This window comes from Sparus aurata, chromosome 14 (assembly GCF_900880675.1).
Source record: "Sparus aurata chromosome 14, fSpaAur1.1, whole genome shotgun sequence".
Taxonomy (NCBI): Eukaryota; Metazoa; Chordata; class Actinopteri; order Spariformes; family Sparidae; genus Sparus; species Sparus aurata.
In genome coordinates, this window is record NC_044200.1 from 19,627,744 (window position 1) to 19,640,783 (window position 13,040).

General features: G+C 41.5%; 1 protein-coding gene across 5 annotated transcripts in view; it reads left to right on the plus strand.

The window, feature by feature from the left end:
• Positions 1 to 8,275, plus strand: part of ppp1r12a (protein phosphatase 1, regulatory subunit 12A) — a 51,368-nt gene extending 43,093 nt beyond the window's left edge. For 3 of the 5 annotated variants that reach the window (XM_030440250.1, XM_030440247.1, XM_030440248.1), the window contains 4 exons: positions 222 to 326; positions 412 to 459; positions 1,502 to 1,552; positions 3,626 to 6,255. In XM_030440250.1, coding sequence (XP_030296110.1) covers positions 222 to 326; positions 412 to 459; positions 1,502 to 1,552; positions 3,626 to 3,763 — 342 coding nt within the window. In that variant the 3' untranslated portion in view covers positions 3,764 to 6,255. The other 2 variants (XM_030440249.1, XM_030440251.1) reach the window with 1 other exon arrangement.
• The last annotated feature ends 4,765 nt before the right edge of the window (positions 8,276 to 13,040 follow it).

The following is a 13,040-nucleotide window of genomic DNA, read 5'->3' on the forward strand; positions in this document are numbered from 1 at the left end:
CAAAACTTCATGCTTCACATCCCTAAAATCTGTGTAGCCTAAGATAAAAGGTTTTGTAAGTCAGTAAATCATAATTTTTGTCTTCAAATTTTACTATGTTAAGACACAAAACTTCACGAACCAAAGCAATTCTGGACGTTTAAACATTAAGAAAGTACCTCCATGAGAATGTGTTGTTGGTTTGATGGTTAACTGTTGGACGTGTCCGTCCCTCCTCTCAGCTCTACGAGCAGATCTTAGCTGAGAACGAGAAGTTGAAGGCCCAGTTACGTGACACAGACCTGGAGCTGGCAGACTTGAAGCTACAACTAGAGAAGGCCACACAGGTACACATGAGCGCACACTGCTTCCGCTGATCTCCGTTGATGATTCCTGACAAGTCTACTCACTTTTGTTTCTTTCTTTTCGCAGAGGCAGGAACGCTATGCCGACCGATCACAGCTTGAGATGGAGAAAAGGGTAATGACGGAACCCGTTTATTAACCGACTTTCTTATAAATCTGACTGATTCTGAAAAAAAAAGATGTTTAACTTGTGTCTTTAAGTTTTTCTCAAGTTAAATCTAGAGCTCAGACGTTATTTCGATCTTTTTAAACATGTTGGTAACACCACCGATGGGTTTATGTCTGAAGGTGACAAGCAGGCCCCAATATCATCTGGGTGGTGGTATGATCTTAACCTGAGTTTTTGTATCAGTCTACTCTCTGCTGCTGGCTGTCGTGTCACACACGCCCTTGTAGCCGGGGTCAAAAGGGACTTCCTCCCTCCTCCTCCTCCTCCTCGCCACCCAGAACACTGCCACCTTCTCTCTCACCTGTTTTTGAACCTCAGAGGCAGCGTGTGGTCACTTCTTCTCAAGACTGCTTACTTTGTTATTTTTTGAGTGTTGTGTGAAAGTGTTAATCTGAATTTTTCGCTGGATTGTAGAACAGTTGTTGAATTGCTGTTGAAAGAACCTGTGCATGTGTGTGTGTGTTTCCATGATTTTTCTTCTCGCTCATCTGGCGTCTTCATCTGCAGCTGTGTAGCCATGAAATTAACCCGTAGATTTGCCAAAAAAATCATCCATTACTCTTAAGTCCATCCTCCATCTTCCTCCATTTATCTTCACATCCTTTTTATAATACACAAATGTCCTTTTTTGCTCCAAAAAAGACATTCTCCCCTCTGTGTCCATGAGTCATTTCATTAACATGTCATCCAACACGTTCTCTAAACATCTACATCCACATTTCTTAACCCATTCCTTCCTTTTGATCATGTATAAATGTAAGTCTGAACTGGCTGTTGTTTGTAGACGCCTCACAACTCATGCGTGTGTTCAAGTGTGTGCGTGTGTGTGCGATCGCTTCACCCTCACCGTCATCCACACTTTTTTTTTTATTTTACGCTGTGTGTGTGTGTGTGTGTGTGTGTGTGTGTAGAGCCTGAGCCAGAAGAAGTGTGTTTACAGCTCTTTATAAAACGATCTGAGTTAACCCGCCTTTCCTCCACCCCGCAGGAAAGAAGAGCTCTAGAAAGGAAGATTTCTGAGATGGAGGAGGAACTTAAGGTACCAACACCTGACACACACAGACACACACACACAGACACACACAGTGTTTTATGTTCTCTGTTCATGTAGATTTTGGTTTAGAAGATTTCCATTAATGGAGTCCGGATCACAGCGAGTGTGTAGGTGGTACTTGTGAGTTCTAGCATAGTGCTAACAGCTGTCACTTCAGTCTATGAGTGTCCTTTTATATCTAAATCTGTGACACTCAGTGGATCTGGTTTAATAGGACTGGTGAGTCATCTCGCATGATTTTCACGGTTTTGCAGTTGCATTTAATCTTTACGATGACACTGTACTCAAAAAAGTCATATTAAGGATCTGGATACACGGAGAAATCATTACACTGAGGTTTGACAGAGATCATTCTGATTAATCTAAACCTTTTATTTGTAGCTTGTTCAGTTCTCAGCAGTCAAGTTGGGGGTTCTAGAGGAATTAGGTTATGTGTTTCTGAATTTGAGGGTATTGTGCCTGTTGGCAGGAGTTGTTAATTTGCTCGCCACTGTAGTCATCGCTGTTTCTAAGTGTCTCTCTTACGCAGCTAAAAAAAAAAAAGGTGTCCTGTTATCAACAAAGGGAGTCCAACATCAATCCCTTTGTTTGGTTTACAAGTGTCCTCCTCTCTGCACCACATGCTTCAGAAGCTTGAAACAAATTCAGTCAGCTAGCTAGGAAGCTAATGAAGCGCCAAAAAAACAACACCACAGTTGAAAGAAATACAGTCACAGCAGCCTGCAGGAAAGAAACACCGCTAACACTTGTTTATTAAGACGATAATGAACAGGAGACAAGCAACAATAATGGCCTCAACTACAGAAGTATAGAAGTAATGGATGAGCTGTCAATAAAGGACAGACATATGTTTATATATACATAGCTGACAAAGTTATCCAATACAATATTTAGTGTGATGGTGTCATAAAAGCTACATTTGTGTAGCTTGTTCACCTTCCCTCACACTCGCACGGTCTCCTGTCAGGCTGTTGAATCTGTCAGAATGATTTTCCCTGACTCATGACACGATGACGCCTTAAAACTCACGGCTGCTTGTTTCTGCACGATTTTGACATGAATTCTCGTTAAATTGTTGGCAGCAGAACGCGTCACTCAAACAGTCAGAAAAGTGACTAAACACCAAGGCTGACGAATTCTAAAAGCCCCGAAACGACAAACTGTCATTTAAGACGAAAGCCGACTGTTGCATCGCTGTGTGGCCAAAAAACTGCACTTAAACACAACATAGAGGCTACAGCAGACAGCCAACTAGCTTGTACGTTCTGCGCCTTCATGTGAGGAAATACCTCTTCATACCACAAGGTGGTGGTAGTATGGACAGACACTCACCTTGACATCGGTTAACCGCCAGTCACGGCCTTAAAAGAGACTAAACGGACTCATGCTAGCAACATTCAGGCTACAAACAGCTGCTGAGGAGGTTTTCTTTCTCATGCTGTGAATATGTATAAAAGGTACTCCTTGAATGTATTACAAACTCCACCATAGGGTGTCACCTGTGTCCCTGTCTTAGCCTCCTTGTACACCTGCTGTATGTGGACTTGTGCACCTCTTATTCAGCTCAGGGCACATCTCAGGTCAGCTGTGATAATCCATGTTGACAGAACATTTAAGCTCGGCCAATTACGTGTTCCTCTTCTTGAGAATTTAGGAGGAGAGAGAGAAAGAAAAATCCATTAAATCCTAGTAAGCAAGTGTTGTTCCCATAGCTGTGATAACAAAGTGTGTTTATTTTTAGGTGGCAGCCAGCTGGCTGATCTTATCAGTGTCACTTTTCCATTCTATCTGCAAGCACCACGCTGAAGCGGGGGGAAAAAAGCTCTTAATCATTCCTTCGGTTTCCGAAATCTGTCCCCATTTTCTAACAGTCTTCCTTTTCTGTTTTCCCTTTTTCCTTCTCTTCCTTCGGCCCCTCTTCTCTATTAATTTAATTGTCCTGTCTTTCATTAATCCTCTTCTCTTGAAACGCATTCCTTCCTCTTCTATCACCCTGTCACTCCCGCTCTCTTCTCTTTGTTTTCCTGTGTTGTGGTTGTTGTTTTCCCCCTCCTGCAGAACCTCCCCCAGGTAAAGCAGGTTCAGGCCCTGCGGCAGGTTAAAGAGCGGCTGCAGGCTGAGAACCGGGCCCTGTCCCGCGTGTTGGCAAAGCTCTCGCAGTCCGCCTGCAGCCAGCTGCCCACCGTCGACCTCTAAAAGCCACGTCCGTCTGTCCACCACCATCTACTCTTCCTCCTCTTCTTCCCCACTTTCCCCCCCACTTCCCAACCCCATTCTTCTCATGCTCCATTCGTGCTCTGCCCGCACCCATAGACAGGCAGGTGCCCAGCCGCCCAACCACCACTGGTTTTGTAAACTCCCCTTTCCGCCCCCCTCTGCCTCCCCAGAGCTTTTGGTTTTCAGAGTGGGGAGGGTGTCTTTCTTTACAACAGGGCACTCTCCGTTTACAGTACAGAAATCCACAATATGTCAAACACAGTAATGAGTAAAGATAAAGCTCAGGTAAGTATGATTAAAAAAGTGTCTAAATTGACTTATTTTTTATAAAACACAAAGTGCTGTAAAGGAGAGTGTCCTCTTTGTAGTTGTAGTTGTGATGCTCCCGTCAGAAGGAGCTCAGTTGTTCAGTTTGGCTTGTTCTGGCTTCTTTGCATGAAGTGGCTTCCCTGTTTTTGTTGGCCCCAGTCTTCACAGAGTGAACCTTTTTTTTTTCCTTTACTCCCCAACTTTGAATTTTGATTGATGACATCAACAAACGTTGAAGTCAGCTGCATGCACCAGCAGGTTTCTGTAGGAACAGGTTGTGTCTGATCAGTATCAAGATTTAAAGTAACTCCTTGTACTTTTTAAAGTTGATGAAGTTGTCATGAAAAGTTTGTTTTTAAGGAGATAAAAATCTCTTGTTGGAGTTTTGTACCACCACAGCTTCTGTACATGTTTTTAAAAGAAGAGTTAAGAGAGTCAGTTTATGTATTTGTATCTGCATGTAGTTAGATTAAAGGCCTTTGGATCTTCAGTAACTATTATTCTTTTATTGTTTGACATTTGCAGGATTGATGTATAATACTGAACAAAATCTAAACACTTCTGGAGTGTCTATAACAACGTATCTACTGTAATCATACAAAACCAGAAGTTAAGACGCGTTACCGTTGAAACTATGTAACCTGGCAGGTTTCATGAAGGGAACAAGGAACTTTTATCAGTCTCTGTTTTAAACTGATCTCTCTATATGACCAACATAAGCAAACATGACGGTTAAGTCAATTATATTTATGAATCACATGGATGATAACTGATCGATGGGCAGGTTTTGTGGATGAGACTCGGCAAACGATAATCTTCCTCCAGGAAAATGTCCGTTTGTGGCTTTGATATACACAAATGAACAGAGCACAACATGAAAACGATTCATTATGACCTGCTGGTGTTTCATTTTAGAAATCAGTGTAGTTTCATCTCGTCTAAAACGCAAACAATTCATTATGACCTGCTGGTGTTTCATTTTAGAAATCAGTGTAGTTTCATCTCGTCTAAAACACAATCGAGGTTCATCTCAATGTGGTTTTACAAGCTAAATCTGAAGTATATCCATGTTTCTGTGCCCAAATTCAAAAGAAAAACTCATCATTTAGTTTAGCCGACCCCTGGCTGCTCAACTCTCACTTTCTGTTTTGCACGGAGTGTATCATCACAGCTGCACAATGATGGCTAGCCTAATGCTAACACTCTGAATATCTGAAACAGCCTGTAACCAAAAGTCCAGCTGTCATACTTGAGAATTTATGATTTTCAAGAGCATAATATTCTTACATTTATGTAAAAACAAGATGAGTTACTCCTGACACCTGCCAGGCTCTCTAGGACACCGTGCAATGATGATTTTTCAAATATTATATGAACTAGAACAAACAACAGGGTGTCTGCAGGTCCTTTAAAAAGTCTCAAACTCAATTTTATAAACATTCGACATCATTAAATAGTCTTAAATTTGAATGTGTGAGGTCTCAATAGACACAAACCTTGTATCTAATTTAAAGTATCAGTATTTTAATGCATCTCTTCTGCGTTAAAGTCCACATTACTGATTTTACAAATCTTTAAATACTCACAGTAGATTAAGCTAACTCGGTCTTATAATGGCATTCCTACACAAATCCTACCTCAGCACAGAACCACATGTACGCTACAAACATTTACACTTTCGTCCACAAATCATTGTTAGATTAGGTTAAAAATCATCTAGAAAATGTGTTTTTAAAAGCGTTAAATGTAGGCGTCTGACACCTGTAGACACCCTGCGTGAACTACAAATAAAACTGACTTTTATTTGTCTTCTGCTGTGGATTGTTGTGGCTGCAGGTGAGCAGCCGTTGAGACTCTGCATGGCTTTTCTCAGGATCTTTTTGGCCTGTGGTGTGCCCGCTTTTTGTTTTACTTCTCTCTCTCCTGACTTGGAATAAGAACTTTAAAAAAAAAAATTAAAAAAAAAAGGGAGATGACAAAAGTTGAGAGATGCTGTGTGACTTCAGGCTGCAGTTAACTAATTTGTTTAGAAAAAGAAAAGAAAACTGGCCTGGCTGGTTTGACGACATGGTGTATCTGTCAAGACTTGTCTAAGCCTTCTCCTCTCTCTCTCTCTCTCTCCGTCTCTTCCCACCTTCCCCCTTCTTTCCTTTTTTCTTCCCTTGCAGATGCTCCCAGACTTGAAAGCAGACAACCAGAGACTAAAGGACGAGAACGGAGCGCTCATTCGAGTCATTAGCAAGCTTTCCAAGTAGAACAGATACCCCCGCCCGCCCGCCCGCCCGCCAGCCCCGTCTTCTGCACCCCCTAGTCCCCCCATGGCAGTGACTAATGGAATTGCACATTTAGATATTAATTGCAACAGACATCAGAGACAAGACTCCTTTTTTTCTTTTTCTTCTTTTTCTCCTCCCCTTTTTTTGCAACCACCACCACCACCGCAGCATCCATCCATCCATCCATTCTCCACCTCCCTCCCTCCCTCCCTCCCTCCTCCTCCTCCACTATAACCCACGTGTGGCTGCTGTCCCCGGTAGAAGTTTACAGAGCAGAAAAAAATAAAAAAGGAGAAAGGGTTGCGTGATCCGCATGTTAAAAGCATCGTGGGCGGGGAAGCCTGAAAACTATTTAACCAATAAGCCTTAGTTGTACATAAAAGAGAAAAATGCATCGATCTCTTCTCTTCTCTTCTCTCTCTCTCTTCTCTCTCTCGGCTATCACTGAAGAAGATATTATCCAACACCTGATTTTTATTTTATTTGTGCCACAATCTCTCTGATGTTTTTTTTTTTTTCTTTTTGTTTGCTCCTCTCCTCTCCTCTCTCTCTCTCTTCTTGTGTAAGTGTGCTGTGCAGTTTCCTCCCTTAAAAAATATGAAAGTGCCACTTCTTCTTCTGCCCTCCTCCTCCTCCAGTTATCACCTCTCTCCTCGTGGCCCCACACGGATAGATCACCAACGCACACACACACACACTTAGCGCGATCTCCCTCCCCCCATTTTTTATTTTTTTTTCTGTACCTCTGTGTCTTCCTCCAAGAGGGATTTTTTTTTTTTTTTTTTTTTTTGAATCTCGCTCTAGCGAAAAAACGAGGCGGACCTGGTGGAATTTAAGCTTTCACTGTATGTGCAATATGCATTTCTTTTCTTCTTTTTTTTTAATGCTTTAATGATGAGTCCATCACACACACATACACACACACACAAGTAGGATTTTTTCACTCTTCCACCGCTTCCATCGCTCACCTTCCTCCTCCTCCTCCTCTTTTTTTTTTTTTTTTGTTTTGTTTTAAGTTTGTAGTGTAGTCAGTTTATACTCTGTATTTCTCACTTTGTTTTAGCAGGTACTGAGTGATGCTGTATATACCTGTATGTATTTGTTTGAGACCAGCACATGGCATGCGTTTATGGTTCCCGTCTGTTACTATTAAAAAGTATACAAATTCCAGAGGACAAAAAGGTGTGTTTTAATTATTTTATAGTCTAAAGACATTGGATACAGTGCAGTTAGAGGCCTACAGCTGGGTCAGTGTTCAGTGCTTCTTTTTTTTTTTCTTCTTTTTTTTTTTCCAGTTTAAAAATAAGTGTTCACATAAATTGTGAGATATACGAAAGAAAAAAAAAAAAACAACAGAATAATCGCTTCACTACATTTCACTTTCATTGTATTCAGTATCTTGGAAGAGTGCTGTTAATTTTGTTTCCAATTTTTTTTTTTTTTTTTTTTTTTTTTTTTTTAAAGCTGTATTATTATAGCCGAGGCGTTGTCACTAAAAAAGAAAAGAAGAATATCTTAGGTATCGCTAACCCAGTTCCTTTTTTTATGTCTACATGCACTGTCAATGCCATGTGAGGAGTCTTGATGTCAGGTTTAAAGCAAAAATCGCCACCATCGGATATTTTCATGCATCTGAAGACGTTTTATGCATTTCAGTGGCCTTTTTAAGGATATTTTAGTCAAAGAAGAAGTAAAAGAAAAAAAAAAGTCACTGCAGATGGACTGATGGCCATCTACTCTGGTTTTTTTTTTTGTTTTTTGTTTTTTTTTTCTTTATTATTATTATTATATTTTTTTTTTTCCCGTCATCTTGTAAAATAGGTGTGTGGCTTAATACATGCAAGCTGTGCTGTGACTACCAACCACTGAAGAGTTCATTAAAAATAAACTTGTACATTGTAAAGTTCCCACGTCTCATTATTTTGTATCTCTTGTCTGAGTTATTTAAATGTTCTGGGGGTAAATTTAGATTCAAGTACGCTGATGTCATTTCAAAACATTCTGACTTTTAGTTTTACGATATCAACCTTCATTTTGGGGTTTTTTTGAGTGTTGATTAGTTTGTTTAGTTTTATTTTCTTGGGTTATTTTCAGGTGCCTGGGGTTCACATGGTAAAAAAGCTTGTGAATTAGAGGGGGATCAAAATCAAGGCCTTTTATTTTTAATTATTTGGACTTAGGACAGAAATTAACTTCATTAATATTTCCTTTTAAAGGTTGTGAGCTTCTGTAAAGTCTTTTAGTTCTTAGTATAAATATTCTCAGTGTTAGAATAGTAAATTATCTTGATCCGTGCCTCAAACTAGACTGGAATTTGAAGGCACTGGGGCTGGAAAGTCCTTGAAAAGTCCTTGAATGTGATGTTTAAGAAGGTGTAGGGATTCAGGGTGACATTTTAAGTTGTTTTTAAGTTGAAATCTTCGCACACAACTGAATTGAAAGGTTTATTCCAGATTAGATGATCACATTTCAGTTTGAATTTAAATTTCGTGGCATAATTTGTAATATTTTCATGATTCTGTTTGTTGCTAGCTCTTAGCTGATGCTGCCTTTCTTGGATGGGAGACTTTGAAAAACAAGATTTTAAATCTTCTTGAGGCTTTCTTGGCAGTTAAATAAAATGTAAGAAATGATAAAACCTCAGAGATGACTGCCTCCGGGCTGAGTAAAGACATAAACATCCTCTGTTTCTCTGGATGATCGAACCTCGCTGTGAATCATCATGGTTTTAAAGGAACTACTTAAGCAGGAAGCAGATTTCAATTAAGTTTTTGCGTCATTCAGAATGACGGGTGAAAGAAAATACTCATCATTTAGGTGAACTGGCCCTTTAAGGCTGTTATAAGCTTGTAACCGATTATATATACTTATAGAGAATAAGATTAAGGTATCCTTTACTTTAAATACACCTCCTCCAGCTGTAACAGCAGGTAGAGAACCAGTTGACTGCTGCTACGCTCCATCGTACCAGTAGATGGTGCACAGCTGTACACACTCAGGTGCTTTTTCCATCATTTTACTGCACTGGAGGGATTTTTTTTTTAAGAGCCGTTTTTGTTTCATTTAACCCGACCCTCACACTTAAATGCAAATGTAGTCCACGTCCACGTGAACTGGACCGGCAGAGATGAGAGTCACGAGTCCTCTTCAGCTGCTTTAGCTTCACTTTACAGTGTTAAACATCTTGAACTCCTTCCTCTCCACTGCCTCTTGACATCCCGTTTGCAGCTTTACATCAACAACGAAACGCTGACTCTTTCCTCTCCCTTTTTGTTTTTTTTACATCCTGTCCTTTCTGAGCTTAGATAACACACACACAGACACACACACGACCATAAAGTGACAGATCACGAGCGAGTTTTCTGCCACTTCCACCTCCTGAGTCTTTATGTGGTTTATTTGACTCTGATTGTGGGACTAACCTCACGCTAAGCTCCAGTGTTTTTTATGTCTCTGGTTGCAACTTTGCTCCTTAAACCCGCGATGAAGTGCTCCAATCTTCAGATTAAGCTTCGGGGGATCAGCCGTGGTATCTGCGATAATTGCCGCGAGTCATGCGAGAAGCCGGCTGCTCTTGTTTTCCATTGCCTCAGCGCGGTTGAGGAGTCTGGTTTTGCGTCAACCGGCTCGGGCTGAAGGTCTTCATCAGGACCCTTGACAGAGGAAGAGGAAGATGTGAAAGATGGATTCAAGGCCTTTTTTAAAAGTCGCACCGTGTGGAATTATAGGAACAAATGGTTTGAGTTAGAGCTGAGAGGCAGAGAGGGGAAACATCAGGCCGTCCATCCTGATGTTCAACCTGCATTTTTATTCCACGTCTGTTGTAAATGATGAACGTTGCTTTCATCTACACTGCAGCGCTCTCCTGAACAGCTGACGTAGATGGGGACTCGTTTTAAAGCGTAAAAAAAAAAGAAACTACTGAGAAAACATTTGCTGTGTCTCAATTCGGGGTCTGCATCCTTCGGAGGAGCATTTGAAGGCCAGTTACGTCACTACGCCACCTGAAGGCTCCTTCAGATGCTCCTTCTTTTCCCTGTTTTTGGAGGATGCATCCTTCGTGTCCTCACAAAGATTCTTTGAGCGCCTGAAAAAGAAGAAGGAAAGAGAGAAAATGGCGACATCGCGCGGCGTAGATCGTCACTTTCGCGGGCCTGGGCGGCAGAAATCGTGACGCAAGGGTAAAAACATCTGTGTGACGCAACCAGGAAATGCTCCAAAGGTTAGACCGTCCCACTTAACGACGGCTGACGTGGTTAACAAGGTCTCTCTGAGGGACTCGCCTTCGAAGGATGCAGAACCCTGAAGTGAGACACAGCGATAGAATGGCTTCATAAAGCTCGTCCAGCGTCGCTTGAAGTCCAGAGATCTTAAATTAAATTGATGTAAGAAGATGTTATTCACACCTCTGACGTCGAGCGGTCGAGCTCGTGTCAGTCGCTTCAGACCAGATCAGTGGCGGTTCTAGACCAGTTTTAATAGGGGGGCCAGGTTGGGGCCGGCTTTTTTGTTACGGGGCACATACAACCCGGAAAAAAAGGATAAATCCCTCATTCAGACAAAACAGTGTTTACAATTTCAGCAATGTTGATTGGGTAGTAAACTGCTGAGACACTTTATTTCTGCCTTTCCCTTCAGAACAAAATCATTGCAAGAAATCTGTCATTGTATTAGTAATGCAGACTCCCTGTCAGGGGGGCCACAGGGGGGTCCAGACTCAGAGTTATGAGGGCACTGGCCCCTGTTGGCCCCCCCCAGATCCGCCCCTGGACCAGATGTGAGCTTTTAGTCATAAAAAGGGTGTAAATAATGTTTTTCGGCGTCTCTTCAAAGAGGTCGTGTGATTTGAAAGGATGAAGGACCCTTTCTGGCCAAAAGTTTGCGGACACACCTCTCCGCACGCACACGTTTGGTCTGCTGCAGTTTTCATGGTTTTGTTTGGTTCCTTAGTTTCAAGCGTACCACAGTATTTGAGACAACAACTTCATGACAGCAGCACACAGTCCTGACCTCGACCCTGTCAAATCTACTGACACTCTCGTGGCTGAAGTGGAGAAAATTCCAGCAGCTAGATTCCCAAAATCTCAGGAAATCTGCAGGAAATTGGAAATAAAATATATCTTTTTTTTTTTAAGAAGGCATTACTTGTAGATCACTGAGGCATTAGATATGTGACCAGTAATAAATCTCAGCAGGAGCTCCGGAGAGACCTAAATATAATTCTGGTGATTGCTGGCTGTTCCCTTTGAGTCCTGACAGCAGCTCCACCGTCGGACGACGTGCTGCGCCTTTTTTTTTTTTCTCGGTTTGGAAACCATCCATAAAGAAGGAATTAGATCTTGGCAACTCTCTCATCCCTCTCCTCTCTAGTTTCCACCACAGCCTAATCTCTCCCTCCTCTCTTCTCTACCGTAAAGTGCAGCAAGCCAAACAATCCTCCTCCAGCTGCAGTTTTTTTTTTTTTTTAAAAACCCACGCGAGACAACGCTGGATGAGCCGGAACCTCCTCAGCAGCAGCAGCGAGCGCAAACAGCAGCAGGGGTTTCTCTCTCCCTCCCTCTCTCCGCTGACAAACAATGACAAATGGAGGCGTCCCGATGAAGTGACAGCTCGAGTCTGTCTCCGAAACAAAGACAAACACGCTCGGTTAGAGGGGAGTGATTCAGAGCTGCAGTGGAGTGGTGTGGATACATCCAGAAGAGAGGAAACGGAGACGTCTCTGACTTAAATATCCTGCACTGAGAGGTGGAGCGGAGGAGAGGAGGGAAAGAAGAAGTCTGCGATGATCAATTAGTTCATGAAATAGTAGAGATGGGTTTCCAGCTTCCCCAAAATCTGCTGCTTTTCTCTTTTATATGAGGGGTAGTTTAACATCGTTTGATTTTGGACTGTTGGCTGAACAAAATAAAGAGCTGGGAGACGTGACAATGAGTTTCTGGAGACAAAATGCCTTTTTTTAAATGTGTTTTAAAAGTTTAGAGACTAAACAATCACTCAAATAATCAATCGTTAAAAAAAAAAAAAAATCAGAGTCAGGAAAATCAGCCAGTGAAAATGTGAAGTTAAGGAATCTTATTTTGCAGGAAGTGTGACAAGAAATGTAACTAAGTACATTTACTTGAGTATTACTCGCTACTTTCTACTTTTACTCCACTACATCTCAGAGGGATCATGTTAATACTTTTCACTTGTTTTATCCGACAGCTTTGCTTACTTAAGCTGAGACATAAAACGTTATAATAAAGAGTTTTAAAAAATACGACTTAAAAAAACTTGAAAAACTATTCTATTCTTAATATTGTTTAAGTCACATCATGGTTCATTTTCCTTAACTTTTACTCGAGTAACATTTTCAGTACAGGACTACTTTTACTGAAGTACCTGAACACTTCTTCCTGCCTCCTATAGATTCATACGGAAGACCACCTGAAAATAAACAGATATGTCTGATTTGATTTTTGAGTTTTTTAGGATCTTTCCTCTGATCCCCGTCAAACCCACGAAGAAGCTGAGAGGAGCGCGGAACACAAACCTCGCGCAGCCGGAATCAACGTGTGCCTCGGTCTGACATTATGACATTATAACGGTAATTAAGACGTGAATCCACTCAGCTGATCTGCCCACAGAGGGCCGCACCACAGAAGAAGACAGATTGTTAACATTCCTGGAAA